Here is a 23,116-nt window from a genome sequence, read left to right as displayed (position 1 = left end):
ATTCCTTAAAGGAGTACTTGATGTAAACGCTACATCACTTACAATTTTTTTTTGACTCAATATCATGTCATTCATATATGGATAATAATCGGGAAAAATTAAATGGATCTCTAAAGACTACCTAACAAAAATAATGTTGAATGGAGGTATACCTATTTTGCCTTTCACGGGTAACAAAAAACGTCGGGCTGCTATATAGTTTTATCTGTTCATACCAGTTATCAAAGATTTGTGTTTTAACGATGTTATAAGTGTCAGCTATTTTTACAAGTGGAAGGATTCGTGATCGTTTGGTGATAAGTATTCTGAAATGTCTATACTGCTGTGGATATTGTGTTGGACTAGCAATCAGGAGGGTTGTGGGTTCGAATCCTGTCTGGACCAGACTGGGTCGGCTACTGATGTGAATCTTTCAGCAAAGTCCTTAAGTTTAACTTGTATTGATTTGGTAGTCATTAGTCCTGCATGTATTACTATGGTGTTAAAAACGAATGTATCAATAATCAGTGAATCAACCCTTTCACAGATAGTATTGCTCAACCGACCACTGGTGGTTTTGAAAGGGGAACATGGTTTTGTTGGCGTCAAGGGAAACCAGTACATCTGCAACAAGACAAGTTATGACATCATTAAAGTGGAGTCTAATGGAAAAGGAGGCTACAGGCTCAAAGGTTTGTAGGATTTTTCTCAGGAATTTGGGAATAAAGTCTATAACAAAATCAACACTTTTTAAAATATGTTCAAACACTCATTTGTTGCCAAAAGTTATGAAAGCATTAGATTCCTAGCAGGTTTTCGTATTTTCTCTCCCAGGGCATGAAGAAAGTATGCAAATAAATGGCGGTACACATGTACAGTTTTATTTTGATATGGGGGTTAGGTTGGGCGTGGAGGGTATGTGCAATACCTTTTTTATGTTGTTCATACTTTATCACACTGAGTGTGTTGATTAAAAATGCACCTATTTGGCTTTAGCACCCTTTCTAAAATAATTGCTGTTAGAGTTGATCCCAAAGATTCAGATTGAATCGGCACCTTGTCTGGCATAATGGTTCCATACCATCTAGGCCGCACATGGTTCATACCACTTGCTACAAAATAGTTCTGTAAAACCTTTCCTTGTGATAAAACCTGCAATGAAACCACACATTTGTTTGCTTTTGTTTACAATGTACTGTCCATACTAGCCTATTAAGAGGGTCAAACTGCAAACTGCACAAATCCAAATCTGCCATCATATAAAATGCAAGATCTGGGTCTGTGCAGTTTGTTATGACAGATTAGTAGAACAAGCAATGCACGTCCTGATTTTGTGGCACATTATGCGACAGCAGATCAAAATCTGTTTGCAGTTAGATCAGAATTGTAAGCGAGCAGATGTGGTTCTCATTTGGATTGAACCAAATGTTTTCACAGCTTGTCAAGGGTCCTCTTGCTTACAAAACTTGTTCCTACATGGCACAAGAGGCAGCATTAGACATAGTCTATCAAACATGTATACAAACTGTATGGAAAAATAATTCAACTTTCAAAACATACTGAAATGACATTTTAGAAAGAAACAAAGAAAGAAGGTGAATGAGATACACAGAAGAAAAAAAAACCAGCAACAAAACAAGATCAATGAAATCTGCAAATTTTCTTGAATGCTAGTCTGTTGTTTTTTTTTCTATTAAGAATCAAGTCATTATCTGTATGAGAATTAGTGCTTCTGTTTAAAAGTTTGAGGGTAATGACAGAAAGAAATGATCTGACAGATCAAAATGATTATATTATCATTTGTTGGTAGTTAGGACACATTAACAAATCATGAGTCAAATTTTTATATTGAAACCCACCCCACATGAATGAACAACTTAGTCGATATAGGTCAGTTCTCAAATTGCTATAATTATATCACATTCTGGCTAATATGATGTGGCAGTTTCTTTTGCCTACAGGAAAGTAATGGGGTGCTTTTTCGAGGTTTGGTCCATTTCAATTTTTTTAATCAACTCCAAAACAGTGAGTGACATTATTTCACGAGGGAATGAATTCCAGTACATGTATCTTAAAATTATTGCATTTTTTTTCAGAAAGAAAAATCAAGGAATTTAATCTTAAAAACTTTCAAACATTTTCCCAGTTCAGACTTTGCAGTTAACTTCATTTGGATAGATATTGTACTTGTTTGTAAAACAAACAAAAATTTGTGTGTGTATTATCCAAGAGCTTTACGTGAAGTCATTGACAGTAATAGTTATACCTAATTAACTCTAATCATTTGCATAAATTAGCATTCATTTTGTTTAATATGGGCACCTGTACTTTTATCTTTAGGTCAAAATGGTAAATACTGGGAGATCAATGCCGATTCCACCATATCAGCAGAAGGCAATTCCGCATCTGATTTCATATTCGAATTCCATGGACAATCTAAACTCGCCATCAAGGCCCCACACGGTGCTTATCTAATGGGATACCAGAATGGAGATTTCAAGGCCGTTGCAGACACTGTAGATTGCAAATCTTTGTGGGAGTATTAAACAATGTTGTCATTCAAATATATAAAATATGTTCTTTTTTCTCGAATCTAACACATCATGTGCACAATTTTTGCTTGCTATTTTTTTTATATAAATGCAATATTGTATTTATTCCCATAAAATTCCGATTCCTGACAAAGACAGAAATCTCTGATATCGCTGGAAACAAGCACGTTTATTTCAGCTAGATTCACCAAGGTTATTATGGGACCAATGAAATATTCATGTTATTGAAAAAACATATTTGAATATGCACAAAACTTCAAACTCACCATGTAAACAATTAATGCAGTCATAAATGTATATAGGTGTAAAGAAGAGAGAAGTTTAAGTTACACAAATTCTAAATTGTATGAGAAAGAACATTTAAGTGCATATCCTAATTGGTCTTTATGCATATCATTAATGAATCCAGACTTTCAGAAATGTTTCTTATAGATTAATCTCCAAACAGCAAGAGCGTCATAGATTATGTGAAAATTGGGTCACACTGTTGGAGACACTGAATTTTTCATTGGAATGCATATCCACAGATGGATATATTAAATTGCTTTTCATCAAAGTGACTGTGGCTGTAATAATTTCATTTTCATATTAAGAAATTCTTGTTTTCTTTCAATGACAGACTTTTCTTCTGAGAACTGTCTTGAAAATTATGAATGATCCCTTTTATATACTTGTAGGTTGTCTATATCTGGGACATATTCGTAAAAGTTAGAGATTTTTATTATCGAGCCTTTTTGAGGATCCACATGCGCCTATTTTCTAGTGTTATTTTCTTTTTGTTGCTATTAGAATTTATTCAGGCATAATTTATTGTTGATTAAGTCTTTATTTTTGAGCACTTTACTTTTTACTGCAGTGCAAGCAGTACAGTTATCATGTATATAGTTTTTCGAATTTATTATGTCGAGTTTTTTGTTACTGAAAGGAGAAATTTACGTGTTCAAAGAATAGTGTAACACATATACAGTCGGTATACCAAGTGTTTTTTAAAACGTGTCAAATAATTGAAAGTAGATTCTCTGATTTACAAAAAAGTAAAGTTTAACTGTTCTGAAGATTGCTATTAACTTGAATGATTCTGAATGTATTTGTTGATTTCATTGTATGAGCTCCCCACAATGACTTTATTATCTCCAAGTTGACTTGTTCACCACAAATAATGTGTCTCATTGCAATTTGCATTCCATTTATCATGTGCATGCTGTGTGCATGCAGCTTATAAAATCTGTTCAGGGTAGTCTTAATTTTGCATTACATGACCAAACATAAGGAAATACATGTCTTTCCATTACTGTATTTTTCTTCTTCTCTTTTTATTATCCTACAGGAAATATTGTTGTATGTTATTAATTACAGTTTTCATCATACATGTTGACTAAAATAATTTTATTATTATTTCAATTTCTTACCACAAAATCATCATCTTAAAGTCTTAACTGAACTGTTGTCAGTGACACGTTGCATTTTCTTGAATTGAAGTACATATACTGGTCTTATCCTTGTCATAGTATACCATGTATTCTCTCGTAAAGGTCAAGTCTAATTGCAAACAACAGATCCTGATCTGCCATCATGTAATGCAGTGGCAGTTTAGTGTATATTTGTTTTGTTCTACTGATTACTCCTAACAAAACGCATAGATCCATATGTGCCAGCTTATATGCAATGCCAGATCTTTGTCTGTGCAGTTTTCAGTTGGACTTGACTTAAAAATGAGTATAAAAAAGATGGTTCCTTATTTCAATTACATCACTCCTGGTCAGTTGACATTCATACTCTGATCTCATGCACATGGTTTTATAGCCTTCAACATAGCACAGTCATGCGTCATGCATGACTCAAAAGAGAACATGTAGCAGATTTACAAGTACAGTTAAATCTCTGACATTCCAACTGCTTGGAAACAGGGCACGGAGATGCCAGTATTTCTCGTCTTGTAGATACAAAACATTGTCTGGATTACTTTATATACATAATCAAAATCATATTCAAAAGAAACTTTTAACTGATCTTGTGTTTATACTGTAGGATTTTGAAATATTGTGCACATTACTCTTATCAGTTGATGGCTTGAGTTTGTGTGTGTCATAAATATAGTTTTAACTATTTGAAAGACAAACACTGCATTTTACAGCTGTCAGATTTTCAACCACTGAAATTGGCAAGTTGGATGGCAAGAAATTCAATGCTCAGAGTAGAACTTCAGGTATGATGCAGATCTTTTTTTGAATCTGCATTGTTTCAATTTACTTCATCATGATATGCTTTAAAATAATAAGATTTTAAACGGTTATAATAAAGGTTATTATATAATGAGGGAAGCTTTAACTATGATAAATTGGCTGATGATACAAAATCACTATTGTCATAGGAGTGGAAGAATGATGCCTTGAAGCAGAAACTGAGATTACCATTTGTGTCCCATGCCAGTTTTAACAGCCTACAGTGGCAGATCCAGAAATATTGGGTTTCTTATCTTTTAGTTCTTTTTTGGGGGTGGGTAGGGACATAAACAAATAGGAGAGATGAAACACACAGTGGGGTCCGGGGGATAAGCCTCTGAAAACTTAATCATTTTAAATGCTTCTAGGACATTATTTTTTCCATCTAAAATTGTAAGAAAAACTTGCTGTCGGAAATGGTGCATACCCACGTTTAAATCAGATCCAAAGGCAAACTGTATAGACCTATATCTGTCAAAAAATGCACCGACTGACCTGGATCTGTGCAATAATTTGCTTGGCATAATCCATAAAATAAACAACGTAGACCCTAATTTACCAATGCATTGTATAGCGGCAGATCAGGGTCTGTGTTGTTTGCAGCTGGACCCAATATGTGAGTACACTCATTAGTTTACTTTGAGCGTGTGCATATGTGAATGTGTGTGACTTTGTCACAGTTTTCATGTGTAGACTTGATGAAGCACTTATCAGTTTTGCATTTTTTTTTTTAAAAAGTTCATTGGGACCACTGAGGCTGTATTTTATAAGGGTTTCATTTTTTGGGCTCCAGTAAAGTTGTATTAATATCTGTAGGAATCCTAGTCTTCAAACACTTTAGAGTGTTTTTTATTTTGTGTGACATTTCTGTTTATTTAAATATTGATTACCAACGTAATTTGGTGAAATGGGTCTGCAATCTGATGTTACTGATTTTATCCATGTTGTGTTAGTGTTTTCCCCCAAAATGCATAAATCTGTCTGTGCTTTGTAACCGGCACAGTCATTAAAATAAACCTATTGGTATTAATGCTTCATTTAAAACGGGGTAAGTTTCTATGACATTCAACGAATAAGGGGTACTCGGACACGGCAAAAGTTAAAAAGTTTGAGTATTCTCAATTTCAGAGTAGATATACATATATATTATGGTTCAGATGTACTCAATATGTATATTTTGCGGATGTATAATTGGACAAAACTTAAGTAAGTATTCTGAGGTTATGACTACAAATTTATGTATGTGAGAGACAGGTTTCAAAGAAATAGAGACAATGAGAATGTGCTTGAAGTTAGGTGCACAGAAGTAGTCCGCTGTAATTTTTCCTGCTTATAAACGCCAACTATTTTGTATGAAATTGAAAATCAAAAGTTTTTTTTTATTCAAGAAATCCTGGACATTGCTAGATTGTACAGCCGACCAATGTAATCAATATCTAAACACTTTTTGTAATAAATATGAACATGGAATCCTTGCTGTCTTCTCCTTTTTGTGGGGGTCATTCTATGAATAGTGCATTTTACACATACTTTTTGAGGGGCATTTGTGTGGATAATACAGTTCACACGCATATCAACAACTGACCTGATGGCAGTATTTTTGTTCAAAGTTATTTCTTCTTCCTCCTTTCTTTCTTTTTTCTCATTGAAAATACACAAAATATCAGATTTTGTCATAAATCAGACCTGTCCAAAGCCTTCTCATTACATACCCACCTTTATGCCACTCAGAGATTATGTATACCCACCTTTATGTCCCTCAGAGATTATGTATACCCACCTTTATGCCACTCAGAGATTATGGAGCGAAAATTAAATTCTGAATGTATTGGTGCCGTACATCGACAGAATTAGGCTGGGGCTCAAAACCGATACACTCCATTAAGATATTGGACCTTACATATAGGAACATGTAGGGGTATCCTGTTTTTTTCCATAGAAGCATTTGGAACCCCTTTGTTAATTTTAATGGTATTGAATATGATGATGATTCTTTGCACAAAGATGCAGAATTCAGTTGAAAATTATTTTCTTTTTGTTTTTCAGTTTAAAATGTAAATATGCTTTGGATATTCCTTTTTTCTAAGCAATCATTGTGTTGACGAGATTATCTTTAATGTTAACTGAAGCTTTACAAATCCAGAAAAGGGCAAGTGTCTTTCTTAAATAATTACATGAAGAAAAAAAAACCATGACAGAACATGTAAGAACTAACAAGGAACATTGTTGGTGCATAAGATCAGCACAAAAATGTAGAAATCTGATTGCATGGATATTTAACCTTCGATTTGCATTAACTCTAGTTTGATGAAATTCAAATGTCCCTGTCTTCTGTGATAATATACGAAACTAATTCATTATTGAAATGTTACAAGGCATAGCGCAGATTATGACCAAAAACTATAACAACATGGTGCTATTACTGGCAATGTGTGCCTATTGTATCAACATAAAAACAAATATAAATTTTTAAAGAATGGCATTTAATTAAAATATACAAGTCAGCTTAGTGTAATAAGAATTCTCATTTTCTTTTATACATAAAATTACCTGACCTTTCCTTGTTTTGTTTTTTGTTTTCTTTTTAATTATTCTCCCAATACCAAGGCTGGGACAAAGAGATTTGGGCTTATAACGAGAGAATTTCTGTCTGTTATGGCCCAATCCCTGTGTGCTGGGGATGTTTGTGATTATCACTGGTCAAATATATACACGATTGTACATCATGTCAGTATATCAATACAAACATGCAAAACACTAATATCTACCGTAATAATTTTCCATTGCCTATATAAAGACATATATAAGTCATACCACCTGGGACATCAGAGTCTGAGTAATTCATCCAGATTGCTGGGACATCAGTCTGAGTAACATCGTAGTCTGAGTAATTCATCCAGATTGCTGGGACATCAGAGTCTGAGTTATTCATCCAGATTGCTGGGACATCAGTCTGAGTAACATCGTAGTCTAATTCATCCAGATTGCTGGGACATCATATGTTCGCAGAATGGGATCTGTAACTTCCCTCTTGCACATGATTTGTAGAGAGTACAATAGACTGAGCCATCGGCTAATGCTGAACTGTCAGATCATATCAATGGTTGTTATAATTGAATCACTATTAATGTAGATGCTGTATTTCTATTTTCCATCAGTTAGTACGTCTACTCTGCCTTTGTGACTGTCGCCAGAAGGCCTGGTGTCAGGATAATGTGACTGGGTGGGACATATGCTACATGTCTGTGGCGTAATGCCCAAGTACTAGACATCACTATAAACTGCCACACTGCAAACATCGTAGTGATATGACTGAAAAATTGTTAAAGCTACGTTAAAAATCCTAATCTCTCTCTCTCTCTCACACTTTTGTTATTTCCTTAACTACATGTTTAATTTCAAGACGTTACACATGCACATGGTTTTTGCATTGCTCTTGACGTGTATTGTTAAATTACATATATTTGTTATGTCTTAGGGCAATTTGGACAGTTTTCGCATTTGAGTAAGATGAAAAGTACCGTATGTTATATCAAAATTTCTATCAGTGGGGCAATTTGTATAGAATAATTCCTATAAATGTACCACTTTCTTATACCAATCTTTTTACAAAATCATTCAGGGCCCCGAGTGGTCTAAAGCGCTCTCCGTTACGGATCGCTGCCATCTCACCTCTGTCTGCGTGGGTTCGAGTCGAGGATTCGGCCAATGTGGGTATGTGAGAAAGCTTGCCAGTAGTTTCTCGTGGGTCGGTGGTTCTTCCCGGGATTTTCCCGGGTTCTTCCTCCACCATTAATACTGGCCGCCATGCATAGCCTATCGTGTGCTGAAAAATGGCGTTAAACCCCACAACAACAACAAAATCATTCTAATCTATAGAAACTCTTACAAGGCTGTACGAACTGCGAGTACATGCAACTGTATACGTTTATGGTGGCATTGTTCATTATAAAAGAACTATAATGAGCGCATAAACAATTATTTGATGAACTTGTGGTATAATAAATATATCATTCAGTCTGAAACAGGATGTTGTGAAGAATCAATTCTTGTTTCAAATCCCCCACCCCACCCCGATAATCCCGTTTTGTATTTCTGTCCTAAATGTTCTCAGGAAAGTATGGAACAACATGACTACGTTCAATAGACCTATGTCGCGGATAAACATCTAGAAAATGTTTGAAGTGAAACTCATAAAATTCAATGGAGGTATATAATATGAACTAAAATATCCCGATGAGTCCTACAAGCACTGATGGGAAATGTTAGAAGACGCGTTGAAGCAGACATTCAGCGAGATAAACTCTAGGATAAATCAGAAGATATGAAACAACAATTAGACCACCTTGTGTCTTATGTTCTAAACATTGTTCAGAAAGGAGGAGAAATTTGACAATCATTTGAAAAAGCTATGCAACCAACTAATGAAAGACATCCGCAAATGATATTCCGCTTCAAAACGCAATATATGCAAGGCTATACGTCCATACAGAAAAAAATAATACTCGATACTAAGACCTTTCAAAGTTTTGAATTCACTCTTTGCAACAGGCCACTTCTGAAATTTGAATAAATTAATAAAAATACAAGGAGGTAGCCTAGAACTCGCCATATAAGTACTACTCGAGTCTGTGGTGACGTAAACGTAATGTTAAATTTACATAGATCCCATAGTGACATTCATAACGTTCAATTCCCATAAGCCACATAACGACATATATACTGTTAAATTCCCATAAACCACATGCAACTCCCCCCCACCCCCCCCGCCAAAAAAACAAACATTATAACTTCTATCTTTTGGACTGAATGTAATCATGCGACCTTCAGAGATCGTTCGGCAGATAATGTCACCAAGAAAAAAGAACCCAACCTTTTGAACATGCGCAATCATCAGATCATAGTGCTTCCCTATATTACTTATGGAGGGAAAACGGAAGTATGCAGAAAAAAAATGGTTATTTAATACTTTTCTTTCAGAGTTTCAACAGACATCGGGAAAGAAGCAGACAATAATTTTGAAAAGCATGTTCATTTGCGGAAAAGATATATCAAAGTAGCTTCTTTAGTTTGGAAAAGTAGAGATGAATAGACAAAGAAAATCGAAGTTCATTTAATAAAGGTTAGACATGCCATACAAAGTAGTTACCTTTCAGTCTCCTGGCCATCCTTTTATATATAATCAAATTTAGACAGATTATATACCAGTGCAAAGGCGATGTTGAAAAAAGTGAATGCAAAATAAATTAAAGCAAGGAACAATGATATTGTGTTTGTATTAACAACAACACACATATATAGATCGATGTCTACAGTAAAAAAGTTTATATCATGGCTTGTCTGTTCATATCTATCTTAATTTGGATGGAAGTAACCTCAGCGATCAAGATTAATCATACACTATCTACATCTGTTCGCATCGGTTGACTGTCGTCAGATTTCGTACCGATTTTGAATAATAAACATAACATAGACAAAACCTATATGAAATAAGTATGGTTGCCTGGGATTATATACTTTAATTTTTCTGTTTGCCACTGGTTTGGGTCACCCTGTGTGATTTTTGAATGCGCGTGTATGAAATACTAAAGCCAGTGACTATTTGATTGTTTTGTAACACTTTTCTTAAAGACCTTAATTTACAGATTCCTGATACATTTATCCATCATATGATTCCCCGTGTAATTAATTATCGATTACTTTAGCTTGTCCATCCAGCTCACCCTATGATCTCTCCAACTCATCCTACGATCTCTCCACCACACCCGAAAATTTCTCAGCATACCCTACGATCTCTCATGTTCAACCAACGATCTCTTCGTAAGTTTGAACGATTCAGCCGGTCATACATGTCCAGTCTAAATGTAAATCGATTGATCCATTTTTCTCTTTTGTCACATTGTCAATGTCGGTCTTGAAACCGTGCCTCCCCAAGCAATCGACAGGCGCGTTACCACATATGCCATCTGACGTGTTATTATTGTTATTATTCCCAAACGTTTCGGGCACCATGTCAGGGTCTTGACAGCAATTCTTGGTTTAAGGCTACACGTAATATTTACCTAAGTCGAGAAAGAAGAGATACATGCAAAGATCCTCGTAATATTCGTAAAAATGAACTAATAATTTAAATGTAGCAGTTTTTACCAACAGAAGAGGAAAACACTTGTCTCAACAATAGACGGAAGGATATAGGAAATTAACGAATAGTAACATTTGATCCCCTCTTATTGCGACTAAATGTTTCTCAGAAATATGGGGATTAATTGTGATTAAGGGCGTCTGTCTGTCAATGCTTGCCCACAATGAAACGAAGTAACACTGCATGCATTCTAAACGCTGTTAATACGGAAACTAAATGCTGTGAAATACGATGCAAAAGCATTAGCACAGACATGCAGAATTTTAGAATGGTTGTCCAAAAACCGGTGAGGGTGGAGTACTGTTGTTGATGTTGTTTAACGCAATTTTTTTTCCAGCACATGATAAACCATATAAGGCGGTCAGTTTAACTGGTGGAGGAAGAACCCGGGGAAGCACTACCGACAAACGGGAAGTTGCTGACAAGCTTTCTTACATATCCATATTAGCCGACCCTGAGACTCGAACCCGGGCGGACTGAGGAGAGATGAATAAAGGCGAGAACTTTTAACTTCTCGGCCACCCGCGGTGGAGAGCTTGAATGTTTAAATAATGAGCGCTACTTTCAATACTTGGCGGTCATGAATGCATACAGTAATGATGCCTGTAGTCTTCATGAATTGTTTTTACATAAGTCCTATATTTCCTGTGTGTGTGTGTGTGTGTGTGTGTGTACACACACACACACACATGTATCTCCATGGTGCTTATTGAAAAGTAAGAAAATAAAGATACTCTACATTTGTCTACAACATATGCGAAAATCACCGCTGCGCATTGGACAATTCATTCTCAAAAAAGACCTTTGAGAACAAATTGATGAACCTTGTACTTTGAGTTTAAAACCCGTTTGTTTATGTATCTGTACAGTCTCTATGGGAGCATCATTTTACTTGACCCTGAGAAAACTGCGGTTCCCAGTCTCTCGTTTTTTATATCATAATAGCTATCGGCCTGAAACTAGTAGCCAGTCCAGTGGCGGAACCAAAAGAGAGGGTGGGAGCCAAGCCGGCGCGCGCACCTTTTCTGAAAACAGCACGAAACAATCGGAACGTTTCCAAGGGTATGTTTTCTTTATAGTCAAATGGTTGAAAGCATGCCCAGCAAACGCTTAAAATGCAGGACTTCACCCCTGACAGGGTTCTACTCCAAAGACTTATTGTCTACTTGTTTAGTTCCTCGCCCCACCCCACCCTCCAAAAGACAACAACAATAAACACTATACCTTGATCAGCTCCTGCAGTTCCAATTCTTTAAATCCAACATACCAATTAGTTCATAAATATGCATATAACCATCAAGTATATTATTCTTGACCTTTTGACACTAAAGTGTGCCACAAAACCGTATTATATGTCCAGTCACATGCAGGTACTAATTAAAAGTCACTCACTGACCTATTTACTCTTACAATATGCATTTGTGCAGCAGGTTACATGATGGTTAATGACGTCTCTTTTCAGACATAGAATTTTTATGCATATTTATCAATTAATACATGAATCACTATGTATAAAGTTTAAACTAAAGATCTGACTACACATAGAACGCTCATCTGTTGCATAAGTAAAATAAAGAAGCGCAGATAAAAAGTAAACATACTTCTTGCAAGAATTTTTCTGTTTTTTCTTCAGTTTTGCTATTCCACATCATCCTGATGAATAACATGTTCACCTCGGTTTAAGTCAGTTGATGCCGTTTGGATAAGAAATTAAAATATGTATCATTCATAAGCGTGATAGAAATCCCTTCACATCAGTGGGGCTATAATAAAAATAATGAACAGAGATTAACAATAATAATGCAATTAAGAAAGTGTCTCTCCTATTGCTAGATAAACACCACTCCGTAACAGCAGTTTTGAATTAGCCCAGAAAGGGAGTTCTGTACTGCACTGTGAGGATGGAAGAGTACAAAATTACTTTTTCGATAGAATGTTAGTTAATCGCTGATCCGAGTTGGCACATTTGTTTTAGTTTTATTGACTGAAACAATCGCACTTACATTCACTGCTTCAGTTACTAGAATAATTTGAATTTTCTTGATGTCGACATTTCAGATTAATCATGTTTTCTATTTTGAAATCAAAAGACTATAAGAATGGATCAGCATGAAAATAGAGACACAGCAATAACCACTGGGAAATTAAGCCCATGTTTTTGTAGTCTCTGTCAAAATTAAATAAACTTAAATATATCACTTCGCAGTGCCCTATATTTGTTTTCTTTCTGTGATGACTTTTATGATGAACAATAACAGTGTAACAAGTCTTTTCAGAGCTAACAAGAGGTACCAAGAAAGGCACATTTTACTCCCGTTCACTACTTACCAGTCTTCTATGCAGGCCCTAGTAGGGTGCATGGAAATGCCGGGATATTATCGACCAATGTTAGGAATCTGATCACAATTAATAGTTCTGGTTCAGTACCCACGAATGTAGTCCCAGTCTATTTTAGAGCATTTGTTCCTGTCGCTTTTTGGTGGTGATACAAGAGCTAGATTTAGGTATTGTTGGTATGGATTTACAGGCAATTGTTCATTCTTTAGAATATGAAGTTATGATGTGGTTGTCTGTTTGGTTTTCGCCGACATTGTACAGTGAGTAATTAATACTGGCCGCCTTACTTAGCCTATCGTGTGCTGAAAAATGGCGTTAAACCCCACAACAACAACAACAACAACAAAATTAAACCTCTTCTACAAAAAACACATTTGTTTTAGTTTTTTTTTCCCCTGCGGCAATGACTACCAGTGGGAAAGGTCATGTGAATACCTTTTCTTTAAATCTCCAATCCTGTGCAAAAATGCGAAACTCAAGATCGGAACTAACGTTTGGCAACTGTAGGTACCCGAGAACTCTAGTTATTTAACGGAAACCAGTCTTTACTTTCAGTAGGAGATACCTTAGTCAAAAGGGTTCTTCTTTATATGATAACTATAAATTGTGAAGAACTCCGGTTACTGCGCTGAATCCACTTTTGTTCTTTCAGCGTGTCCTTGACCTTTGACCTTTTGACACCCAACATCGATAGGATTCGTCTTTATCCCAAATGCAAGACATCTGCAGTGTTTAGTGAATGAAACGGGTTGACATCTCGAGTTACTGTGACAAACTGACGCACATCATAACATAATACTCTCCGTGAATCTGAGCCCAGAGGCCGCGTATAAAGTGGTGTAATACAGCCAGTGTAGCTACTCAAGCAAGTGTTCTCGAGTATTTTGAAATGAAAAATCGTAGTAAAACAGAAAAAGTATGCAACGTTTCTTTCTCACATATATCCATTAATTCAACATATGTAAAATACTAACGTTTGTTAAAAATTCAAGCATTCATTATTTACAAACTCCTATTTAACAATTCTTCTGATGCCACAATATGTCTCCCAAAATGTCAAGAATGGCATAATTTGTTTCTAGAAATGTCATATAACAAGGTTCAGAAATATCGTCGAAGGGTCTCAGAGTTCAATATTCCTATTCAAGTCCATTGCAGAAGAACAATTTAAAAATGTACTCTGTATGTGTTACTTGCCCGAAACATAATTCCTAAATTCGCCATTGTACAGAGGTAAATTTATACAATTGGTTCCTACTAACTTTTCCAACTACGTGCAGTGTATCCAAAATAAAAAGAGCTACCCATCCATTGCGTAACCAAACAGTGTCCTAATGATTTAAAATTTCCGAAATAAATCACGATGATTGCATGTAGCCCGGTAGAGGAAGATTCAGTCCTTCCTTTGCCTCGAAGAAGGTGTAAGACAGGAAAATTGTGTTCACGTTTTCCAACCTCGGGTCCTCAGCATAGTCAGGGTCAATGTAGAAGAAAACTGGCATGTCAACCTGTTAAAATATAAAATGAAAACAAGTCTCAGTTTAAACAACTGTTAAAAAAGCATATTCGATGTAAATCTATAGTCCAATAAATCTTACGCCACGACGCGCGCCAGGTGAAACAGCGGCTTACTTTCGTTTAAAGAAGCCGAAAGACGTGACTGTTTAAGACAGACAGTTCTTTGGTGGAGACGGTTGAAGTATTTACGCACAATATAAACCGTACTGACCAGCTTATGTTTAGTCTTATCATGAAGAGCTTCATTCATGTTTCACACTGACTTCATGTGCAAATGAAATTCATATGGATAAAAATAAAGAGGAAAAATAAAATAACACATTCTAATTAAAAACATGTGACACAAGTGAGCACAATATCGCTCATTTCCTGAAACCTTCCCAATAGCCACGTACAAGAGAGTTTGGCCAATATATTAGATTGATTAATGCTCTGAAGAATGCTTTTAATTGTTATAACAACTGTTTGAACTTACTCTATTTTTTTTTGTATCTTCAGCTAAAGTTTGATGGCAAAACATTATTATCTGGCAAATACTTATGCCAGGTCGTTTATTATCAAAGTTATTCCGTTGAGCAGCGTCTTGAAACAAAGTTGTTAATGGTGCCATATTTGATGGCTGATCAACGCCATTTGGACAAATTTGACAGATCATCCTACCAGGGTACGTGTTACCAGTTATGATCAAAAAGAAGTCTTTCGAAGGTTTTCTTTTTCTTTTAATGTCAGTCAAATATGATTGTTGATAGGCGTCACTGGTAGAGACATGATCTCTTTTCACGTCAGGATGCTTTCTATCAAATTTTCCATATATATATATATATATATATATATATATATATATATATATATATATATATATATATATATATATATATATATATATATATATATATATATATGACCCAACACCCATTACAAAGAATTATTTTTATCGCAAATTGCTAAGCAAGTGTACCTACAATATCCAGATAATTCCATCTGCAAAGAAATTAGGTAGGGTCCATTTTATGAAATTGATACAGATAGCACATACACTGAATATTATTACAATGCCCACACCTCCAAAAACTACTTGTCCCCGACTGATCATAAAAGTCATATGTGTGGTCTTATATCACAAATGATCACTCCCTTATAATAAACTACCAACCTGACTCGTGATTCATAAACATGATTACAGATCTGACTCAGAATCAACGGATCTGAAGCCCTAGATCCGCCACTCTCCATCAAACAAAAGAATAAAACATAATCACCCATCGGCTGAAAAGTGAAATACATATAACCAACAAACAAACACTACATAAGCTTCAATCAAACATGACTGGGTTATCAAGGCTGCAAACCTTAGTATATTGACAGATGGTTGCAAAATTATTCGGACACATCAGGATTTGCTCAAGCGAGCTCTATGGAAAAAAGAAAAGAAAAGTAAAGAAAAGAAAAGAAAAAGACGATAGCCACGTCTGAGTAATTCTGATCGCCATACTAGTTAATCGACAGTCTAAGTAAACTGAAGCAGAATGACAGCTTCTCCCTGCTGTAACAAAACATACACATAGAAAATCTTCCGTTACAGGCCACCAACAAAGTGGTCAAAAACGCAGGCAGCTCCAGCCACCACGACAACGATCTTGCAGATTGAGTTCATCAATTCTTATTGGCTGCCCAAGGTTTCCACATAAACCGTCGCACAATCTCAACTTCCTTATCTTTACAAGTCCCAGACATCACTTCATCTCTACCAGTCATAATTCGCCCAAACATGTTGACCAAAAAAAAAAAACAGCTGGTGCTGCCGCGCTGAACAGCGCTCAAAACACATCGTTGGTTCCAGACCATGCCGGTTTACACTGCTGCTCATCTGTATAAAATCACGAAACTGAGAAGCCTCCTCTTTAAGCTAAACTCTTCCATCATCTTCGCTACCCAAGGTTCCGATACGATAACCCTATCTACACCTTGGCGGATCAAACATATAGTGGTGCTTTGTACTAGCGACATCTATTGGATTTCATGAGTTGCCTCCCTTAGTATGTAATGCCAACTAACCAACAGGGTGGTGCACTGTACATCGGCTGAAAATGGTGAGGGTAATTGACCTAAAATGGATAGTTCGGAAGTATAACATTGAAAGTATGACTATGTACCAGAGGGAATCCATTACGTGTGTATTTGAGTGAAAGGTATTTATGCAAACAAGGACCGGCACTTGCAAATTGCCTATTTATCAGTCCATTCAATTTGTGTACTCCCCATGTCTCGATCATGTAGGAACAATGTTCAAATTTGAACAACTTAATTTTGTTTGGATGCGGTGCCTTGCCGCCACATCCAATGAAATTCACAGACCCGAAGCACATAAATATCTGCTCGATACGCCAAAGTGTATATAGGGTTATCATATCGGAACCTTGGCTATCGAAGATGCTCTTCCATCAGCATTCACATGATCAACAATCATGATGTCACTCTTGAAAGTGTTTTCACGAGATAAACTCCCACGCTCGAGGGTATCCAAGTTGAACCATTCGTCCATTCTGCGGCCGAACGAAGAAGCATTACCCTGAGACCACAGTAATAACAATAGCAAACAGATGATTAAAAAAATCAATGATATGCAGTACTAACGCTAGAGCACAATAAACCAGTTCTAAACATGACACTGCAATGGCTCTATCAATGCTGCTAACTCGGTTTCGTGTGCTTTGCAGTCTTTCATAGATTTCCCAATAAACACTGAGCTTTACAAGCTTATACATCAATCTGTGCAAGACGGAAATAACAGTATACTATTATCAATGTTATGCTGGTACCCATCAGTTTTCAAAGTAAACAGTGGGGAAAGCTTCTTAAACAAACATGCCTCCAACACGTCAAAAACAATAACAAAAGAAAGAAAGAAAAAAAGGCACACACCCCACTCGCAGTCTCACCCTCGCTTAACCAAAACGATAACTCGGGAACAGATATTTCACTTTCTGTTGGACAACGCATCTCTAATAAAACCAAAGTCGTCCAATTCCCGCGGCGCTCAACACTATAAAGCGCACAAATCTAATGTCGCAATCAGACCGTGTTAGACTGCACCCTCACATCTACATCATCACTAATATACAAATGCTACAGCGACAGAAAACCTGTAAATTGGAATCTAAACAATCTTAGCTTAAAGTCGGTCTCTTCAAACTTCATAAACCAATTTTAATTTACATACGTCTTGCTGAAATCAGCAAATAAACGACTTCTAACACATGAAAAGTTAATTCTGCACACATTAATCTCAAACAATATACCAAAAGCAAAAGAAGTATCTATTTTCACATACGAGTATTAGAATCAAATAACATAATTATAAAGCATACATCACCGCATTGCACATATCGGAGTTATCTGTGTGGCTTCGTCTAATCAACCCTTTTTACAGTAAAAAACATAAACATTCAATAACCATGGGGACATAGCCATAGCACACCCTTTTGCTTGGTGAGAACACGCAAGATGTGTGAGATTTAGATTTTTAACGCAGCTTTAACAATTCTCCAGTCATATCGCTACGATGTCTGCAGTGTGGCAGTTTAAAGTGACGTCTAGCGAGGCTATATACATGGCGGCCAATATTAATGGTGGAGGAAGAATCCGGGAAAACCCCGGAAAGAACCACCGACCCACGAGAAGCTAGCACTGGGGCATCATACCGCAGACATGTAGCATGACATCCCACCCAGTCACATTATCCTGACACCAGGCCGACCAGTCCTAACACTAACCTCTTAATGTTGAGCGCCTAGCGAGGCAGCTGTTAGTACTATTTTAAAAAATTTGGATTGAGGGCACACACAAGGAGAAGTGTGCGTGCATGCATTTGTGTGTATGTGGACTGTCAGAAGGTTCTTATTTCATGCAACACACCACACTACTTATTCATTAGTTCCGAATGATGTTGTTGTTGTAGAGTTTAGCGCCATTTTTCAGCACACGATAGGCTATACATCGCGGCCTGTATTAATGGTGGAGGAATAACCCGGGAAAACCCCAGAAAGAAACACCGACCCATGAGAAGCTACTGACAAGCTTTCTCACATATCCACATTAGCCGAATCCGAGACTCGAACCCACGCAGACAGAGGTGAGATGGCAGTGATCCGTAACGGAGAGTTCTTTAGACCACTCGGGGCCCCGACTTCAGAATGAGAAGTAGCTCTTTACAAAATGGTTTGGGCCATTTTAATTCACCACTGAGAGATTAAGAGATTTCAACCATGTCTTTTGTAACTGAAAATGCAACTCTCACAGACCCACATTTAGGAAGCAGAATTACCCACTAGTGAAGCCATGATCTATTCCACCGAGAAATTATACCCTACCGGTAACAAAACTGGCTTATAAAGAACTATATATGCCCACATTTAAATGGAGATTACGCAAAGAAATAGATCTTTCCTGTAATAAATTTGCTAGGCGAAAAGTGAACTTCCAAGAAAGCTTTTAATAGTCAAGAGGAAGCGTTTTCCTTCCAGTTGCCATGTTGAATATCATGACTTCAGCTTTTTTTAAATTTCTTTCACTTCATTCAGATCTTATTCAATATGCGTTAAACCCTTATTTAATTTCAAACGTTCAGTTTGTTGTATAGGTTAAAAATACAGAACACCTGCCTGTGCAAATCTTTGTCGAACGGTGCTCATTCGGCGAAACACGTGCCTTTAATTTGCAACATATTTCTTCATCCATACAATTTCCAGGTAGACAGCGACTACTGTAACATTTGGTGTTTGAATCATGCATCGTCTGAGAGCGGTATTAGTAAAATAATTATATAAAGTAAAATCATTGCTTGCAAAGGAAGTAAAGCTCCCAATTTCACAAATGGCATCGAGGAAACTGTTTACGGTGTATTCCCTTTTGAGTCTACGAATTAATATACGCCTTTTTTAATAGTTTTACAAAACTTTTTTGAGTGTCTGTAATTTTGACCAACTTTCTGTGCATCGGTGATGGTTCGTGGTTCTTTCTTCATTCCTTCCAGCTTTTGTCCTGTAAAACGTTGCTCTGTACATTTGCAACCAAGCTGTTTTCAACTTCTTTTATTGCTTTTCTTAAAATTGTGCAAATGGTTTGTAAGGAGGGATGGTCTCGAAACCGCAAAAAATGGAGAGGAGTTTGTATCCATCTTAGTGTTAAAGTTGTTTTCCTAAAGTCTTTTCTTTTATTAAGCCATATTCGTTAGAATTTACAGTTTTGTACAAAAGGGACGAACTATACTTTAATTTCAAGCTAAAAGAATTTTACCAATCGTGATGTTTTTTGTATTAATTGCAATGTATTGTAATAAATTTGGAGTATGCGCATTTGGTTATAGCGCCCCGTTTTAAGGAATTCTTAGATCTTTGCGATTACTTGTCTGATTATTGGAATTCGGTGCAACAGAAATATTCTTTTGCCCGAAATAATTAGCTAATTTCTAGGAGCAAACGTCACGGAGTAAAGTGTTAGTGAGTTTCCATGATGCCATGGTTCACTAGTAGTGAATTCTGGTCCAAACCGAATGAGTGTCCATGTAATAACAAAGTCCCTATTAAAATCTAGTGGTGTACATTGGTGGTATGACTGCAGTGGCAGTATTTACGGTAGGAAACCGGTAAATTACACAATCGAACCAATAAGAAGGGACTCGGCGGATACCGTTTATATCGTCATGGTGGCAAATGTGATGCAGTTGTACTGGCGAAAAGTGCCTGGAAACCATAGTTTGACTGGCATAAGGTGTCGTGGTTAAAATAGTTTCTTGTGTTAAGGGTTAGTTGTATAGTTTCTACAGCGTGAACTGCTGGCGGTACGGAAACCTAACAAAGATAAACCATATATTTGGCAAGTTGTGAGATTTGTGGTCTTGCATTGATTAGAGTAACATTTATGCATATAATGACACGTCGGGTTTTCTAATTTAGAATTGTAGTTGTATGGAAGTCTTTGAAAATTTGGGGTAAACTGACTTTTAGCGGGAATCGCGCCAGGGTTTGACACCGCTCGGTCAAATAAGGACCCCTGGCTTGTAACAGTATTTTCATGCTCCTCCATGTCTATAATTTTGGACAAATATTCATTTTGACTTTATTTAACATAATATATTTCAATATGTTTAATTGATTTGTGCGACAGTTCCAGTTAGGACATTTTTATTGTTACATATACGACTTCTTAACTGAGTACACGCACATCATCGCTGATGTCATTTTCATAAACATTTGCCAACGGTGCAATCGATCCTGAAATAGTTATAGTTTTACTGTCAACCATCGATTTATTAATATGAACATGTTTTATCTCGAAAAGATTTTTCGCTTTTACAAACTTTGAGCCCAAACACCTTTCAATCTGTATTTCATTACAGCCTTACGTACTAATAATACATCGACGCTTTGTTTTATTTGCCCGTATATCCTAGCAGACGACATTTTAGCGTCTCTATTTTGTCGCTGTAGTAAGATTTTCTAAATAGTACCACACAGTAGAACAAAGCTTTGAGCTGTTAAAGAGTGAGAATATTGGAATGATAATTCCTGAAAATTTCTCGATGTAGTGACTTATTCTGCCGGCTCGAAGCCCGCGCCAAATTTAATCAAACGTTTTAAAAATTATTTTAAAATTCGTTGTAGGCCAGGACTCTCTGTTTACCACAAGAATGATCTACAAATATAGTTAGTATATCCGAATTCGTTAGGGAAAATAACATGCCTTCCTAATATATTTATGTTTGTGTGAGAGACCACCTCCCCCGCAAAAACCAACTAAATCTGGTGAAGTTAAGAAAATGTCTCCATCGATGTATTAACAGCTATAATAGTTTCGAAATGCATTTAGTTGCACGGGCAGGTTGAGTTCTTAACTTGGTTGGGGGACTTTCTGTGTGCCCTTAAAAATCAAATAATAATCATAATACTGGTATCAAAAATGAACTGTTATGATTGAGATACAATTACAGTAAATAACCCTCACAGTACTGCTATCAAACAACATCGAACGTGTTAGCTAGAACAATAATAATTACAGTAATTTCCATGGCTCGCAATAGCGAATCGCGCTCTCTTAATTAAGTTTAAAAATACCTACCGTCTGCCTTCCCTCGATTTAACCACAAGAACAAGATGCAAACGTGATTGACATCCCAAGCAGAACTCTACTGATTGTTTTATAAATTGCTGATATGACCGCTGCGGTGGCCTAGTGGTTAGAGCATCCGCCTCGGAAGCGGGAGGTCGTGGGTTCGAAACCCGGCCCAGTCACGCCAAAGACTTACAAAAATGGTACTAACAGCTGTCTCATTAGGCGCTCAGCATTAAGTGGATAGTGTTAGGATTGGTCGGCCTGGTGTCAGGATAATGTGACTGTGTGGGTCATCATGCTACATGTCAGCGGCATGATGCCCCAGTGCTAGACATCGTTGCGATATGACTGAACAATAGTTAAAGCTACGTTAAAAATCCTAATCACACACACACACACACACACACACACACACACACACACACACAGAGTTGTTTATCCGTGTACAATAACAGAGGGGGAAAATCGTTACACTATTAACTTCAGTAATGGCTGCGAGCCACGTTTTGACTGAATTGGTCAATTTCACTAACCCTGTTTTCCTTCGCAGATAATGCTGATATCAGCAATGATGTTCTTTGTTAATAATTCAACAAGAAAAACCCGGATTCGATATAGGCTTGATTCGAACATTGATTTCTTTATTCCTGGATATACTCTGTAACATCAGCAGCAGTGAAAACACTTTATTGTATATTTTTCTTTAAAATACAACTGTCTTATGAGGACATTTGATAATACTTAATGAAGATTATTCGCTGCGCTTTTATTTCACTTGGACAATTCGTATGGAAAATTATTCACATGTGTTTGAACAGAGTTTCACATTCCGACTGCATTCCAAGTTCGCTTGCATGTTCAAATCCATATCCGGTTCACGATTCGATCAGACTAAATATGAAAACGCGCAATCCCCCTCCCCCAAAAAACTCCAAGTCATTTGTATCTCACCTGCTTTCATGCCAGATACAGATGTTTTCTGTTTCAAAATAACACTGACCTTCCCTGACGGAAGGGGGTATGGGTGCATGAATATAAAATAGAAAGCTTCCAGATGTTACAGTTCTGTTAACAATAGTTATCCCTTCATGGGTTTTGACACTTGAGTTTATGCAGAAGAACTTTAACTGAAATCATAACCATGAATCTCAAATGAACTCGGCTCTGACTGAGGGATAGAAGAATGGAATGTGGCGAATGGATATAAAGGGCGGAGCTTCCCAATTTACAGCCCAATTATGATATCTATGCCTCCC

At 36.6% G+C, this 23,116-nt stretch overlaps 2 protein-coding genes across 5 annotated transcripts in view; one reads left to right on the top strand and one right to left on the bottom strand.

The window, feature by feature from the left end:
• The window catches only part of LOC149803421 (fascin-like), a 52,224-nt gene extending 46,001 nt beyond the window's left edge, over window positions 1-6,223 (top strand). For both annotated transcript variants that reach the window (XM_089953123.1, XM_089953121.1), the window contains exons 4-5: window positions 527-671; window positions 2,320-6,223. In XM_089953123.1, coding sequence (XP_089809249.1) covers window positions 527-671; window positions 2,320-2,525 — 351 coding nt within the window. In that variant the 3' untranslated portion in view covers window positions 2,526-6,223. The remainder of the gene's footprint in view (window positions 1-526; window positions 672-2,319) is intronic.
• A 7,923-nt stretch (window positions 6,224-14,146) lies between these two features.
• Window positions 14,147-23,116, bottom strand: part of LOC149803420 (cytochrome c oxidase assembly protein ctaG-like) — a 113,938-nt gene continuing 104,968 nt past the window's right edge. For all 3 annotated transcript variants that reach the window (XM_089953125.1, XM_089953126.1, XM_089953127.1), the window contains exon 6: window positions 14,147-14,740. In XM_089953125.1, the coding sequence (XP_089809251.1) occupies window positions 14,591-14,740 (150 nt within the window). In that variant the 3' untranslated portion in view covers window positions 14,147-14,590. The remainder of the gene's footprint in view (window positions 14,741-23,116) is intronic.

This window comes from Sinohyriopsis cumingii, chromosome 3 (genome assembly GCF_028554795.1).
Source record: "Sinohyriopsis cumingii isolate HCF-2022 chromosome 3, ASM2855479v2, whole genome shotgun sequence".
In the NCBI taxonomy this organism is placed as follows: domain Eukaryota; kingdom Metazoa; phylum Mollusca; class Bivalvia; order Unionida; family Unionidae; genus Sinohyriopsis; species Sinohyriopsis cumingii.
Note: the sequence above shows the minus strand (reverse complement) of the source record. Positions and strands in the feature narration are given on the sequence as shown.